This window comes from Scyliorhinus canicula, chromosome 4 (assembly GCF_902713615.1).
Source record: "Scyliorhinus canicula chromosome 4, sScyCan1.1, whole genome shotgun sequence".
NCBI classification, from domain to species: domain Eukaryota; kingdom Metazoa; phylum Chordata; class Chondrichthyes; order Carcharhiniformes; family Scyliorhinidae; genus Scyliorhinus; species Scyliorhinus canicula.
In genome coordinates this window covers 90,010,471-90,027,028 of record NC_052149.1, presented here as the reverse complement: position 1 = coordinate 90,027,028, position 16,558 = coordinate 90,010,471, and the positions used below count along the sequence as shown (strand labels likewise).

General features: G+C 46.3%; 1 protein-coding gene across 6 annotated transcripts in view; it reads left to right on the top strand.

Moving 5' to 3' along the window:
* Window positions 1-16,558, top strand: part of LOC119964781 (dual specificity protein phosphatase CDC14A-like) — a 274,575-nt gene that overhangs the window by 25,068 nt on the left and 232,949 nt on the right. For 4 of the 6 annotated variants that reach the window (XM_038794755.1, XM_038794757.1, XM_038794756.1 and 1 more), the window contains exon 4: window positions 12,677-12,769. The exons of 1 other annotated variant lie outside the window; for it this stretch is intronic. In XM_038794755.1, coding sequence (XP_038650683.1) covers window positions 12,677-12,769 — 93 coding nt within the window. Of the gene's footprint in view, window positions 1-10,578; window positions 10,651-12,676; window positions 12,770-16,558 lie in introns of all 6 variants that reach the window. One more of the 6 variants, XM_038794760.1, reaches the window with a different exon arrangement.

The window sequence follows — 16,558 nt, the reverse complement described above, 5'->3', positions numbered from 1 at the left end:
ACAGTGTGTGTGTGTTCAACAGTGTGTGTGTGTTCAACAGTGTGTGTGTGTTCAACAGTTTGTGTGTGTGTGTATTCAACAGTTGTGTGTGTGTGTGTGTGTGTATTCAACAGTGTGTGTGTGTGTTCAACAGTGTGTGTGTTCAACAGTGTGTGTGTGTGTTCAACAGTGTGTGTGTTCAACAGTGTGTGTGTTCAACAGTGTGTGTGTTCAACAGTGTGTGTGTTCAACAGTGTGTGTGTTCAACAGTGTGTGTGTGTTCAACAGTGTGTGTGTATTTATTCAACAGTGTGTGTATTCAACAGTGTGTGTATTCAACAGTGTGTATTCAACAGTGTGTATTCAACAGTGTGTGTTCAACAGTGTGTGTTCAACAGTGTGTGTTCAACAGTGTGTGTTCAACAGTGTGTGTTCAACAGTGTGTGTTCAACAGTGTGTGTTCAACAGTGTGTGTTCAACAGTGTGTGTTCAACAGTGTGTGTTCAACAGTGTGTGTTCAACAGTGTGTGTGTGTTCAACAGTGTGTGTGTGTTCAACAGTGTGTGTGTGTTCAACAGTGTGTGTGTGTTCAACAGTGTGTGTGTGTTCAACAGTGTGTGTTCAACAGTGTGTGTGTGTTCAACAGTGTGTGTGTGTTCAACAGTGTGTGTGTTCAACAGTGTGTGTGTGTTCAACAGTGTGTGTGTGTTCAACAGTGTGTGTGTGTTCAACAGTGTGTGTGTGTTCAACAGTGTGTGTGTGTTCAACAGTGTGTGTGTGTTCAACAGTGTGTGTGTGTTCAACAGTGTGTGTGTTCAACAGTGTGTGTGTTCAACAGTGTGTGTGTGTTCAACAGTGTGTGTGTGTTCAACAGTGTGTGTGTGTTCAACAGTGTGTGTGTGTTCAACAGTGTGTGTGTGTTCAACAGTGTGTGTGTGTTCAACAGTGTGTGTGTGTTCAACAGTGTGTGTGTTCAACAGTGTGTGTGTGTTCAACAGTGTGTGTGTGTTCAACAGTGTGTGTGTGTTCAACAGTGTGTGTGTGTTCAACAGTGTGTGTGTGTTCAACAGTGTGTGTGTGTTCAACAGTGTGTGTGTGTTCAACAGTGTGTGTGTGTTCAACAGTGTGTGTGTGTTCAACAGTGTGTGTGTGTTCAACAGTGTGTGTGTGTTCAACAGTGTGTGTGTGTTCAACAGTGTGTGTGTGTTCAACAGTGTGTGTGTGTTCAACAGTGTGTGTGTGTTCAACAGTGTGTGTGTGTTCAACAGTGTGTGTGTGTTCAACAGTGTGTGTGTGTTCAACAGTGTGTGTGTGTTCAACAGTGTGTGTGTGTTCAACAGTGTGTGTGTGTTCAACAGTGTGTGTGTGTTCAACAGTGTGTGTGTGTTCAACAGTGTGTGTGTGTTCAACAGTGTGTGTGTGTTCAACAGTGTGTGTGTGTTCAACAGTGTGTGTGTGTTCAACAGTGTGTGTGTGTTCAACAGTGTGTGTGTGTTCAACAGTGTGTGTGTGTTCAACAGTGTGTGTGTGTTCAACAGTGTGTGTGTGTTCAACAGTGTGTGTGTGTTCAACAGTGTGTGTGTGTTCAACAGTGTGTGTGTGTTCAACAGTGTGTGTGTGTTCAACAGTGTGTGTGTGTTCAACAGTGTGTGTGTGTTCAACAGTGTGTGTGTGTTCAACAGTGTGTGTGTGTTCAACAGTGTGTGTGTGTTCAACAGTGTGTGTGTGTTCAACCAACAGTGTGTGTGTGTTCAACAGTGTGTGTGTGTTCAACAGTGTGTGTGTGTTCAACAGTGTGTGTGTGTTCAACAGTGTGTGTGTGTCAACAGTGTGTGTGTGTTCAACAGTGTGTGTGTGTGTTCAACAGTGTGTGTGTGTTCAACAGTGTGTGTGTTCAACAGTGTGTGTGTGTTCAACAGTGTGTGTGTGTTCAACAGTGTGTGTGTGTTCAACAGTGTGTGTGTGTTCAACAGTGTGTGTGTGTTCAACAGTGTGTGTGTTCAACAGTGTGTGTGTGTTCAACAGTGTGTGTGTGTTCAACAGTGTGTGTGTGTTCAACAGTGTGTGTGTGTTCAACAGTGTGTGTGTGTTCAACAGTGTGTGTGTGTCAACAGTGTGTGTGTGTTCAACAGTGTGTGTGTGTTCAACAGTGTGTGTGTGTTCAACAGTGTGTGTGTGTTCAACAGTGTGTGTGTGTTCAACAGTGTGTGTGTGTTCAACAGTGTGTGTGTGTTCAACAGTGTGTGTGTGTTCAACAGTGTGTGTGTGTTCAACAGTGTGTGTGTGTTCAACAGTGTGTGTGTGTTCAACAGTGTGTGTGTGTTCAACAGTGTGTGTGTGTTCAACAGTGTGTGTGTGTTCAACAGTGTGTGTGTGTGTATTCAACAGTTATGTGTGTGTGTGTGTGTATTCAACAGTTGTGTGTGTGTGTGTGTGTGTATTCAACAGTTGTGTGTGTGTGTGTATTCAACAGTTGTGTGTGTGTGTATTCAACAGTTGTGTGTGTGTGTATTCAACAGTTGTGTGTGTGTGTATTCAACAGTTGTGTGTGTGTGTATTCAACAGTTGTGTGTGTGTGTATTCAACAGTTGTGTGTGTGTGTATTCAACAGTTGTGTGTGTGTGTATTCAACAGTTGTGTGTGTGTGTATTCAACAGTTGTGTGTGTGTGTGTGTATTCAACAGTTGTGTGTGCGTATTTATTCAACAGTGTGTGTGTGTTCAACAGTGTGTGTGTGTGTGTGTGTTCAACAGTGTGTGTGTGTGTGTTCAACAGTGTGTGTGTGTGTTCAACAGTGTATGTGTGTGTTCAACAGTGTGTGTGTGTGTGTTCAACAGTGTGTGTGTGTTCAACAGTGTGTGTGTGTTCAACAGTGTGTGTGTGTTCAACAGTGTGTGTGTGTTCAACAGTGTGTGTGTGTTCAACAGTGTGTGTGTGTTCAACAGTGTGTGTGTGTGTTCAACAGTGTGTGTGTGTATTTATTCAACAGTAGTGTGTGTTCAACAGTAGTGTGTGTTCAACAGTGTGTGTGTGTTCAACAGTGTGTGTGTGTTCAACAGTGTGTGTGTGTTCAACAGTGTGTGTGTGTTCAACAGTGTGTGTGTGTTCAACAGTGTGTGTGTGTTCAACAGTGTGTGTGTGTTCAACAGTGTGTGTGTGTTCAACAGTGTGTGTGTGTTCAACAGTGTGTGTGTGTTCAACAGTGTGTGTGTGTTCAACAGTGTGTGTGTGTTCAACAGTGTGTGTGTGTCCAACAGTGTGTGTGTCCAACAGTGTGTGTGTCCAACAGTGTGTGTGTCCAACAGTGTGTGTGTCCAACAGTGTGTGTGTCCAACAGTGTGTGTGTCCAACAGTGTGTGTGTCCAACAGTGTGTGTGTCCAACAGTGTGTGTGTCCAACAGTGTGTGTGTCCAACAGTGTGTGTGTCCAACAGTGTGTGTGTCCAACAGTGTGTGTGTCCAACAGTGTGTGTGTCCAACAGTGTGTGTGTCCAACAGTGTGTGTGTCCAACAGTGTGTGTGTGTTCAACAGTGTGTGTGTCCAACAGTGTGTGTGTCCAACAGTGTGTGTGTCCAACAGTGTGTGTGTCCAACAGTGTGTGTGTCCAACAGTGTGTGTGTCCAACAGTGTGTGTGTCCAACAGTGTGTGTGTCCAACAGTGTGTGTGTCCAACAGTGTGTGTGTCCAACAGTGTGTGTGTCCAACAGTGTGTGTGTCCAACAGTGTGTGTGTCCAACAGTGTGTGTGTCCAACAGTGTGTGTGTCCAACAGTGTGTGTGTCCAACAGTGTGTGTGTCCGTCCAACAGTGTGTGTGTCCGTCCAACAGTGTGTGTGTCCGTCCAACAGTGTGTGTGTGTGTCCAACAGTGTGTGTGTGTGTCCAACAGTGTGTGTGTGTGTCCAACAGTGTGTGTGTGTGTCCAACAGTGTGTGTGTGTGTCCAACAGTGTGTGTGTGTGTCCAACAGTGTGTGTGTGTGTCCAACAGTGTGTGTGTGTGTCCAACAGTGTGTGTGTGTGTCCAACAGTGTGTGTGTGTGTCCAACTGTGTGTGTGTGTGTCCAACAGTGTGTGTGTGTGTCCAACAGTGTGTGTGTGTGTCCAACAGTGTGTGTGTGTGTCCAACAGTGTGTGTGTGTGTCCAACAGTGTGTGTGTGTGTCCAACAGTGTGTGTGTGTGTCCAACAGTGTGTGTGTGTGTCCAACAGTGTGTGTGTGTGTCCAACAGTGTGTGTGTGTGTCCAACAGTGTGTGTGTGTGTCCAACAGTGTGTGTGTGTGTCCAACAGTGTGTGTGTGTGTCCAACAGTGTGTGTGTGTGTCCAACAGTGCGTGTGTGTGTGTCCAACAGTGCGTGTGTGTGTGTCCAACAGTGCGTGTGTGTGTGTCCAACAGTGCGTGTGTGTGTGTCCAACAGTGCGTGTGTTCAACTGTGCGTGTGTGTGTGTGTCCAACTGTGTGTGTCCAACTGTGTGTGTGTGTTCAACAGTTGTGTGTTGAACAGTTTGTGTGTGTATTCGACTGTGTGTGTATTCGACTGTGTGTGTGTGTATTCGACTGTGTGTGTGTGTGTGTATTCGACTGTGTGTGTGTATTCGACTGTGTGTGTGTGTGTATTCGACTGTGTGTGTGTGTGTATTCGACTGTGTGTGTGTGTATTCGACTGTGTGTGTGTATTCGACTGTGTGTGTGTGTGTGTGTGTGTGTGTGTATTCGACTGTGTGTGTATTCGACTGTGTGTGTATTCGACTGTGTGTGTGTATTCGACTGTGTGTGTGTATTCGACTGTGTGTGTGTATTCGACTGTGTGTGTATTCGACTGTGTGTGTGTGTATTCGACTGTGTGTGTGTATTCGACTGTGTGTGTGTGTTCGACTGTGTGTGTGTGTTCGACTGTGTGTGTGTGTTCGACTGTGTGTGTGTGTGTGTTCGACTGTGTGTGTGTTCGACTGTGTGTGTGTTCGACTGTGTGTGTGTGTTCGACTGTGTGTGTGTGTTCGACTGTGTGTGTGTTCGACTGTGTGTGTGTGTTCGACTGTGTGTGTGTGTTCGACTGTGTGTGTGTGTTCGACTGTGTGTGTGTGTTCGACTGTGTGTGTGTGTTCGACTGTGTGTGTTCGACTGTGTGTGTGTGTCCGACTGTGTGTGTGTGTGTCCGACTGTGTGTGTGTGTGTCCGACTGTGTGTGTGTGTGTCCGACTGTGTGTGTGTGTGTCCGACTGTGTGTGTGTGTGTCCGACTGTGTGTGTGTGTGTGTCCGACTGTGTGTGTGTGTGTCCGACTGTGTGTGTGTGTGTCCGACTGTGTGTGTGTGTGTCCGACTGTGTGTGTGTGTGTCCGACTGTGTGTGTGTGTGTCCGACTGTGTGTGTGTGTGTCCGACTGTGTGTGTGTGTGTCCGACTGTGTGTGTGTGTCCGACTGTGTGTGTGTCCGACTGTGTGTGTGTGTCCGACTGTGTGTGTGTGTCCGACTGTGTGTGTGTGTCCGACTGTGTGTGTGTGTCCGACTGTGTGTGTGTGTCCGACTGTGTGTGTGTGTCCGACTGTGTGTGTGTGTCCGACTGTGTGTGTGTGTCCGACTGTGTGTGTGTGTCCGACTGTGTGTGTGTGTCCGACTGTGTGTGTGTGTCCGACTGTGTGTGTGTGTCCGACTGTGTGTGTGTGTCCGACTGTGTGTGTGTCCGACTGTGTGTGTGCGTACACGTACACAAGTTACAGTGCATGGAGACCATTTGACCCATCGAGTCTGCACCAGCCCTTGGAAAGAGCACCCTACTTAAGCCCACACCCCCCCCCCCCCCCCCGTAACCCAGTCACCCAACTTAACCTTTTTTCCGATTAAGAGGCAATTTAGCATGGCCAAACCACCTAAAAGGGACCCTGGAGCTGAGGCAGCAGTGCTAACCACTGTACCATAGAAAGATGGTCCCAGAAGAAGGTTAGTGCTTAGTATTCAGCATGGGAGAACTTATAAGTTGCTGAGATGTTGGCTGAAAGTCATAATTCTGAGAACTTTTTTGAAATCCATTAAATTTTTAGTACAACAATGTGATTTTTTTTCCTTTTGCTTCTTGAAGTTGATGACCAGCTCCTTTGTTTTGTTGGCATAGGGAGAGAGATTGTTGTCATTGCACCATGCCACAAAGTTCTCTATCTCCTTCCTGTATTCTGACTTGTTGTTTTGAGATCCAACCAATTACGGTGGTGTCATTGGAGCTGAATTTTGCCACATAGTCGTGTGTGTGTCTATACGGAATATAGTAGGGGGCTAAGTACACAGCCTTCCAGGGCCCTGGTATGAAGATAATTGTGGAGAAGGTTCATTGCCTAACCTTACTGATTGCTTGTGGTCTGTGGGTCAGAAAGTCAAGAATCCAGTTGCAGAGGGAGGAACGGAGTCCTAGGGTTTGGAGTTTGGATATGAGTTTGGCTGGGATTATGGTGTTGAAGGTGGAGCTGTAGTCACGAACAGGAGTCTGATGTAGGTATCCTTGTTGTGGAGACGCTCCAGGGATGAGTGTAAGGCCAGGGAGATAGCATCAGATGTGGACCGGTTGTGGCAGTAGACGAATTACAGTGGATCAAGGCAACCTGGAAGGTTGGAGTTGATGTGTCATGACTAACCTCTCGAAGCACTTCATAATAATAGATGTCAGGGCCACCGGTCGGTAGTCGTGGGCCCATTGCCTGGTTTTTCTTTGGCACTGGTATGACCGTGATATTCTTGAAGCAGGTGGGAAACTTGGAACGGAATAGGAAGAGGTTAAAGATCCGCGAACACATCTGCCAGTTTGTCTGTGCAGGATCGGGGTGCATGACCAGGGATTCCATCATGACCCGCTGCTTTCTGTTGGAACAAAAAGGAGATGACCGGGAGATTTGACAGAGGTGTACTAGATTATGACTGGTTTAGGTAAGATAAACAAAGAAAAACTGTTTTTCCAGTAGCTGATGATACGAGGACTATGGGGCATATTTATGGTTTTGGCTAAGTGTTGTGAACTTGCCCACAAGAGGTGGTGGATGCAGAAATGGTTAATGGAAGTTAACGGAAATAAACTTGCATTGTTACAGGGATGGAGCAGGGGAACAGGAATAATTGGATCGCTCTGCAGAGAGCCAAATGCATTTGATGGGCAGAATGGCCTCCTTTTGAGCTGTAATGAGTGTAGGTTGATGGTGCTTTTGTTTTATTTCTCCTTTACCTTATTTGATCCATCCACTGTCATACTGCTTGTCCAACATCCAGTTGTACATGAACTGCAATTTCTTCCACTTGGGTTCCTGCCATGAACTTTACTCTAGCCTAACCCCCTGGTCAACTATTTCCCCAGTTTGAATCAGACTCTTTGCAACTTATTGAAATCTGATTTGGGTTTCAGATCCGCTTCCTCTCATCACAAAGACTGTCTGTTTCCAATCCCAGCTGACTTCCATCCAGCATCCATCATAAATTTCAGTTCACACAAAACTCTGCTGCATTTATCCTATCCCACAACCAAGCTCAGCTCACCCAAGTCTGCCCCTGCCTGTCTCCTCTCTGCCCCTGCCTGTCTCCTCTCTGCCCCTGCCTGTCTCCTCTCTGCCCCTGCCTGTCTCCTCTCTGCCCCTGCCTGTCTCCTCTCTGCCCCTGCCTGTCTCCTCTCTGCCCCTGCCTGTCTCCTCTCTGCCCCTGCCTGTCTCCTCTCTGCCCCTGCCTGTCTCCTCTCTGCCCTGCCTGTCTCCTCTCTGCCCCTGCCTGTCTCCTCTCTGCCCCTGCCTGTCTCCTCTCTGCCCCTGCCTGTCTCCTCTCTGCCCCTGCCTGTCTCCTCTCTGCCCCTGCCTGTCTCCTCTCTGCCCCTGCCTGTCTCCTCTCTGCCCGAGTCTCCCTCTCTCTGTGTGTGTCTCTCTCTCTGCCTCTCTTTCTCTGCCTCTGTCTGTGTCTCTCCCTGCCTCTGTCTGTGTGTTTCTTTGCCTCTTTCTGTCTCTCTCTCTCTCTCCATCTCTCTGTGTGCCTCTCTCTGCCTCTGTCTGTGTGTCTCTCTCTGCCTCTGTGTGTCTCTCTCTCCCTGCCTCCCTCTCTGTCTCTCTGTGTATCTCTGTCTGTGTGTCTCTCTGTCCTTTTTTAAAAACAAATTTAGAGTACCCAATTATTTTTTCCAATTAAGGGGCAATTTAGCGTGGCCAATCCACCTACCTAATCTTTTGGGCTGTGGGGGTGAAACCCACGTAGACACGGGGAGAATGGCAAACTCCTCACGGACAGTGATCCAGGGCTGGGATTCGAACCCGGGTCCTCAGCGCCGTAGGCAGCAATGCTAACCACTGTGCCACCATGCTGCCCCTGCCAATGTTTTTTTAAATACATTTATAGTATCCAATTCTTTATTTAGCAATTTAAGGGGCAATTTAGTGTGGCCAATCCACCTACCCTGCACATTTTTGGATTGTGAGGGTGAGACCCAGGCAGACACGAGGCGAATGTGCAGGCTCCACTCAGACAGTGATCCGGGACCGGGATCAAACCTGGGTCCTCGGTGCAGTGAGGCAGCAGCTGTTCTCTCTTGCCAATGTTGATCTGCATTGATTCCTGCCAATTTCAAATTGTCATCCTATTCCTGGCCTTCATATCTTTAACCTACACTAGCTCTACACTAGGCATTGTCAAAGTCGGGGGAAGACCTGCAGATGGTCGCAGGTGGGTGTCGGGAGGGTCTAGGAGCCGTCCGTCGCGACGCTCCCGATCGCCCAAATTTGCGTGCAGCAGCCGGCTTTTAACTATGCTGGCTGCAAGCGGCCTTCAAAATGGCCACGAACATATTAAAAATATGCGGCCACACTGCGCATGCGTGCCCGGTCATCGGTGCGCACGCGCAAAACTATGTGCATGCGCGCTGACGATCGGGCACGTTTGCGCAGTGCGGTCACATTTTTCTTATGGTAAAAAGGCCGCTCGCAGCTGGCATAGTTATAAGCTGGCTGCTACTCGCTCTGTCCAGTCCAGAAGTGCCCGGTTCTTAACTAAGCTAAGGCCGAGTTTCACCAATGGCGACTAGCACCATCGGACTCACCTGCAGAGAACCTGCGCCATGGCCTCCACCTTGGAACACGCCTGTATGTACAGCGCGCTCATCCTGCATGATACGAGGTCACTGTCACTGAAGACAAACTCAATGTCCTGATTAAACAGCTGGTGTGACCATTGATCCTTTCTGGCCTAGTCTGTTTGCCAAGGCATTGGCTAATATTGACGTTAATAGTCTGATCTGCAATGTTGGTGCTGGTCATCATGACCCAGCTGCTGCAGCAGTTGTTTCCACCACTGCCCCTGTTGCTGCTGAAGAAAAAAAGGAAGAGAAGAATCTGAAGAGTCTGACCATGACATGGGCTTTGGTCTCTTTGATTAAACGTACCATGCAACAACATTGTTACAATTTACAAAATATAAATACAAATTGAATATAAAAGCCGGCTGCTGCAACTCAAGACCGCAAATTTGCACAATCGGACTTGCAGAAGAATTAAAAAAAAAAAATTCCATGTAATCTTCCTGCCTGAGGTAAGCAGAGAGCAGGCCACGGCCCCGAACGTCGCCATCAAGTGCTTTGGGCGCGATTGTGATTCCTCCATTGTGTCAGCAGCAAACAAGGTAAGAGAAAATGGTAGGCTGTGAAGGTTGGCCGGCGTGGGCCGCCAAGGTCGGCTGGTTGGTAAAAATGGGTCCACGGGGGAAAAAAAGTTTGAAAAACACTGCTCTACACTCTTCAATCCTTGTTTTTTTTCTTTCTTTTTTTGTTCCTTACATCTTTACCCCCACTGTTCCATCACCTAGGCCATGGACTCTGAAATTATCCCTGGACGGCATGGTGGCGTAGTGGTTAGCATTGCTGCCTCACGGCGCTGAGGACCCGGGTTCAATCCTGGCCCCGGGTCATTATCCATGTGGAGTTTGCACGTTCTCCCCGTGTCTGTGTGGGTCTCACTCCCACAACCAAATGATGTGCAGGCTTGGTGGATTGGCCATGCTAAATTGCCCCTTAATTTGGGGGGGAAAAATTTTGGAGCTCTAAATTTAAAAAAGAAACACAAGATATTCTCTCCCTAACCTACTGTGACTCTCTGGTTTTTAAGTTCCTATTGAAGAGCTACCCGGGGGCGGCATGGTGGCACAGTGGTCAGCACTGTGTCTCACGCTGCTGAGGACCCGGGTTCGATCCCGGCCCTGGAACACTGTTCATGTGGAGTTTGCACATTCTCTCGTGTCTGCATGGGTCTCACCCCCACAACCCAAAGATGTGTGGTAGGTGGATTGGCCATGCTAAATTGCCCCTTAATTGATAAAAATGAAAAAAAGCTACCTCTGACCAAGCTTTTTCATTTCTAATATCTTCTTTGGCAATATTGATTATGCTTCAGAATATTCTTGGATTTTCTACATGTAAAGATGCTACACAAATTTGAGTTGTTACACATTACTTGTATTTTTGACAAGATAGAAAATATAGACTGCTCTGAAAAAGCATCTCCATACTCACAAGGTCAACTGCATGAAAAGTGTACACTTGTGGAATTTGCAACTTTATGCTACAGCATTGATGGATTCATTTAATGTTGTCTTTCAGAGACAACACTTGGCCTTTGTGATAACTTTACCAACCACTGGGATTATGCATCATGGGGTAGAAAACTCAAATGTAATTATTCACTAATTTTGCTCTTGTTTTCATAAAACCATTTGTTTGTAATATGGAGCAGTTACAACAGGAAGCACAAAGTAGTGTTTAGAGCAGTTGAATTCAAGGTGGGCTCTGCTTGGGTGCACATAAAGCATGTTTTTGTGTCAGTCACCAAATGCAACGTTTAAATGTTTTTTTAACAGGTGGTAGAGGAAAGGGCATGGGGTGAATTTTGAAGAACAATAAACAAAAGCAAATGATCAGTAAAACAGAATAATCAAGGAGCGGGGATGTGACAGCCTAGTGCGATACTATTGTGTGTGATTATGTGGAAACAAGAATAGTGGGTTTATCTGCATTTCTCACTATTGGCACGGTAGCACAGTGGTTAGCATTGTTGCTTCACAGCGCCAGGGACCCGGGTTCGATTCCTGGCTTGGGTCATTGTCTGTGTCGGAGTCTGCACGTTCTCCCCATGTCGGCGTGGGCTTGTTCCGGTTTCTCCCACAAGTTCCGAAAGACGTGCTGTTAGGCAATTTGGACATTCTGAATGGGTGCCAGAGTGTGGCAACTAGGGGATTTTCACATTATTATTATTATTATTATTATTATTATTATTATTATTATTATTAATAATAAAAATACATTTCGGGACATGAATAATATGAATTAAGAGTTGGATTTTTACAAAACCATGATTGATAGAAGGATCCAATTCTTTGTGTTCTTCACTGAGCTCAACTCTTGTTATTGTTAATATAGCTTTGTTGGTGCCAAGTGGTAATGAAGATTTTAACTCTGTTTGCCTAAAGGCTAAGTCACTAATTCTTCATGACAAAGATAGTGAGGTAAATACATGTTTTACCTGTTAAGTTTTGTCCTGGACAATTGCTAAATTTGAGCTTTTTCTAATATTGTATAACTATATGTCTTTGATTTAAAACACCAAAGTGGTTACAATAGTTAACATATATGCAGGTTTTCTTTGGAAAGGTTAATTTTGATTCTGCAGAAGACATAAAATATATTGCACCTTTTCTAGGCCTGAACTCAAAAGAGACTTTTAATGTATTAAGATGTACTATGGGATATCTTCAGTTTAAAAAATAATGTAGATTGGCAACCCATTCAACTGTACTGCACAGTAAGAGTCTTACAACACCAGGTTAAAGTCCAACATGTTTGTTTCAAACACTAGCTTTCGGAGCACTGCTCCTTCCTCGGCTGAATGAAGAGATATGTTCCAGAAACATATGTATAGACAAATTCAAAGATGCCAGACAATGCTTAGAATGCGAGCATTTGGAGGTAATTGAATCTTTACAGATCCAGAGGTAGGGGTAACCCCAGGTTAAAGAGGTGTGAATTGTCACAGGCAAGGACAGTTGGTAGGATTTTGCAAGCCCAGGCCGGATGCTAGGGGATGAATGTAATGCGACATGAATCCCAGGTCCCGGTTGAGGCCGTACTCATGTGTGCGGAACTTGGCCAGAGGTTTCTGCTCAGCGATTCTGCGTTGTCGCGCGTCCTGAAAGCCGCCTTGGAGAACGCTTACCTGGAGATCAGAGGCTGAATGCCCTTGATTGCTGAAATGTTCCCCGACTCGAAGGGAACATTCCTGCCTGGTGATTGTCACGCGATGTCCGTTCATTTGTTGTCGCAGTAAAGATTCAATTACCTGCAAATGCTCGCATTCTAAGCATTGTCTGGCACCTTTGAATTTGTCTATATATATGTTTCTCGAACATACCTCTTCATTCACCTGAGGAAGGGGCAGTGCTCCGAGAGCTAGTGTTTGAAACAAACATGTTGGACTTAACCTGGTGTTGTAAGACTTCTTACTGTGCTCACCCCAGTCCAACGCCGGCATCTCCACATCACTGTACTGCAGAGTAATGTATTGGAATTTATATGGAGTTATGTATGGAAAGTACAATGGCCAAGTTTCAAGGTTTTGGAGTTTGTTGCAAAGATGCTTTTTTGGATGTTTTTGTAATACTATATTCATTTTATTGAACATGAGCAATTTCTTTCCCCCCCGTAGTCATTTACTTTGTCGAGGAAAAAGATTGTCCACTACACCAGTTTTGATCAACGAAAACGAGCTAATGCAGCATTCCTAATTGGTGCCTATTCTGTAAGTGGTGGTTTTATTTATACTTGCACTTTCATTTTCTCTGATTTGATGGAATGACTAGAAAACCTCGTCAGTGGAAAGTACTCGGCAGATAGGGTTTTCAACCCAAAGGGACACGGCTTGAATATTGAAAAATCCAAAGCACTTTTTAACCTTGATGTATTATTTTTGTTCATTAATTACTTGCATCACTTTGCTTCTAATTTTCTTTTGCTCCAGCTTTTGTTTTCTAACTCTGGTCTATTGTATATTTTACCAATGCCCCAGCTCAATCCACCTTCAGCCACACCCATCAATCGCTGTACTACAGATTCAGTGATGATTGAAGCCTCTTTACATTTCAACCATGCTCTTATTTTGGAATCGTTTAATATATTTAATGGCACTAAAAGTGTTAAGAGTTTCCTTTTTGAGCTCACTCACCTGAGCGTGGATGTTGCTGGCAAATATTTCCCAATCCTCATTCCCCTTCTGCAGTTGTTGTGAGCCACCTTCTGGACAACTGCTTGGCTTACTAGGCTACTTCAGATGGGAGGCAAGAGTCAGCTGTATTGATTTTGGTGTCGATCAGACTGTATGATAGATTTCCTTCTCTAAAAGACATTAGTGATGGATTTATTTTTTCAATAATCCAGTAGTGACATGGCCTCTGTGAGAGCCAGCCGGTACCGATCCTGTTTTTCTTTTAATATAAGGCGGGAACCAGAAGTACGACCCGCGGACTTCTGGGAAGGTTTTTTTTTTCCCCTAGCCAATAAATTCTGGTGGAGAGGAAACCCGAGACACTACACGTATAGTGTCTCCCACCCGCCCTCCTCCTCTAACCTAATAATAAGACCCATTGGTGTGAGCAGGTAAGTGCTATATTATATTATTATTTTTAATTTATTTTATATTTGTTAACCAGAACTTGGTTGGAACTTAGAGGGATGGCAGGGAACGCAGTGCAATGTTCCTCCTGCAGGATGTTTGAAGTGAGGGATGCCGTTAGTGTCCCTGCTGATTTTACCTGCAGGAAGTGCAGCCATCTCCAGCTCCTCCAAGACCGAGTTAGGGAACTGGAACTGGAGCTGGAGTTGGGTGAACTTCGGATCATTCGGGAGGCAGAGGGGGTCATAGATAGGAGCTTCAGGGAAGTAGTTACACCAAAGACTGGAGATAGATGGGTAACTGTAAGAGGGACTGGGAAGAAGCAGTCAGTGCAGGGACCACCTGCGGTCGTTCCCCTGAGTAACAAGTATACCGTTTTGGATACTTGTGGGGGGGGGGACTTACCAGGGGTAAGCCATGGGGTACGGGCCTCTGGCACGGAGTCTGTCCCTGTTGCTCAGAAGGGAAGGGGGGAGAGGAGCAGAGCATTAGTAATTGGGGACTCAATAGTCAGGGGCACAGATAGGAGATTTTGTGGGAGCGAGAGAGACTCACGTTTGGTATGTTGCCTCCCAGGTGCAAGGGTAAGTGATGTCTCGGATCGTGTTTTCCGGGTCCTTAAGGGGGAGGGGGAGCAGCCCCAAGTCGTAGTCCACATTGGCACTAACGACATAGGTAGGAAAGGGGACAAGGATGTCAGGCAGGCCTTTATGGAGCCTGGATGGAAGCTCAGAGCGAGAACAAACAGAGTTGTTATCTCTAGGTTGTTGCCCGTGCCACGTGATAGTGAGACGAGGAATAGGGGAAGAGAGAAGTTAAACACGTGGCTACAGGGATGGTGCAGTCGGGAGGGATTCAGATTTCTGGATAACAGGGGCTCTTTCTGGGGAAGGTGGGACCTCTATAGACAGGATGGTCTACATCTGAACCTGAGGGGCACCAATATCCTGGGGGGAGATTTGTTAGTGCTCTTTGGGGGGGGGGTTAAACTAATTCAGCAGGGGCATGGGAACCTGGATTGTAGTTTTGGGGTACGGGAGATTGAGAGTATAGAGGTCAGGAGCACAGATTTGACTTCGCAGGAGGGTGCCAGTGTTCAGGTAGGCGGTTTGAAGTGTCTACTTCAATGCCAGGAGTATACGAAATAAGGTGGGGGAACTGGCAGCATGGGTTGGTACCTGGGACTTCGATGTTGTGGCCATTTCAGAGACATGGATAGAGCAGGGACAGGAATGGTTGTTGCAGGTTCCGGGGTTTAGGTGTTTTAGTAAGCTCCGAGAAGGGGGCAAAAGAGGTGGAGGTGTGGCGCTGCTAGTCAAGGACAGTATTACGGTGGCGGAAAGGATGCTCGATGGGGACTCTTCTTCCGAGGTAGTATGGGCTGAGGTTAGAAACAGGAAAGGAGAGGTCACCCTGTTGGGAGTTTTCTATAGGCCACCTAAATAGTTCTAGGGATGTAGAGGAAAGGATGGCGAAGATGATTCTGGAAAAGAGCGAAAGTAACAGGGTAGTTGTTATGGGAGACTTTAACTTTCCAAATATTGACTGGAAAAGATATAGTTCGAGTACATTAGATGGGTCATTCTTTGTACAATGTGTGCAGGAGGGTTTCCTGACACAATATGTTGACGGGCCAACAAGAGGCGAGACCACATTGGATTTGGTTTTGGGTAATGAACCAGGCCAGGTGTTAGATCTGGAGGTAGGTGAGCACTTTGGAGACAGTGACCACAATTCGGTGACCTTTACGTTAGTGATGGAAAGGGATAAGTATACCCCGCGGGGCAAGAGTTATAGCTGGGGGAAGGGCAATTATGATGCCATTAGACATGACTTAGGATGTGTAGGTTGGAGAAGTAGGCTGCAAGGGTTGGGCACACTGGATATGTGGAGCTTGCTCAAGGAACAGCTATTGTGTGTTCTTGATAAGTACGTACCAGTCAGGCAGGGAGGAAGGGGTCGAGCGAGGGAACCGTGGTTTACCAAAGAAGTGGAATCTCTTGTTAAGAGGAAGAAGGAGGCCTATGTGAAGATGAGGCGTGACGTTTCAGTTGGGGCGCTTGATAGTTACAAGGAAGCGAGGAAGGATCTAAAGAGAGAGCTAAGACGAGCAAGGAGGGGACATGAGAAGTCTTTGGCAGGTAGGATCAAGGAAAACCCAAAAGCTTTCTATAGGTATGTCAGGAATAAAAGAATGACTAGGGTAAGAGTAGGGCCAGTCAAGGACAGTGGTGGGAAGTTGTGTGTGGAGGCTGAGGAGATGAGCGAGATACTAAATGAATACTTTTCGTCAGTATTCACTCAGGAAAAAGATAATGTTGTGGAGGAGAATGCTGAGACCCAGGCTATTAGAATAGATGGCATTGAGGTGCGTAGGGAAGAAGTGTTGGCAATTCTGGACAAGGTGAAAATAGATAAGTCCCCGGGGCCTGATGGGATTTATCCTAGGATTCTCTGGGAAGCCAGGGAAGAGATTGCTGAGCCTTTGGCTTTGATTTTTAGGTCATCATTGGCTACAGGAATAGTGCCAGAGGACTGGAGGATAGCAAATATGGTCCCTTTGTTCAAGAAGGGGAGTAGAGATAACCCCGGTAACTATAGGCTGGTGAGCCTCACGTCTGTTGTGGGTAAAGTCTTGGAGAGGATTATAAGAGATACGATTTATAATCATCTAGATAGGAATAATATGATTAGGGATAGTCAGCATGGTTTTGTGAAGGGTAGGTCATGCCTCGCAAACCTTATCAAGTTCTTTGAGAAGGTGACTGAACAGGTAGATGAGGGTAGCGCAGTTGATGTGGTGTATATGGATTTCAGTAAAGCGTTTGATAAGGTTCCCCACGGTCGGCTATTGCAGAAAATACGGAGGCTGGGGATTGAGGGTGATTTAGAGATGTGGATCAGAAATTGGCTAGTTGA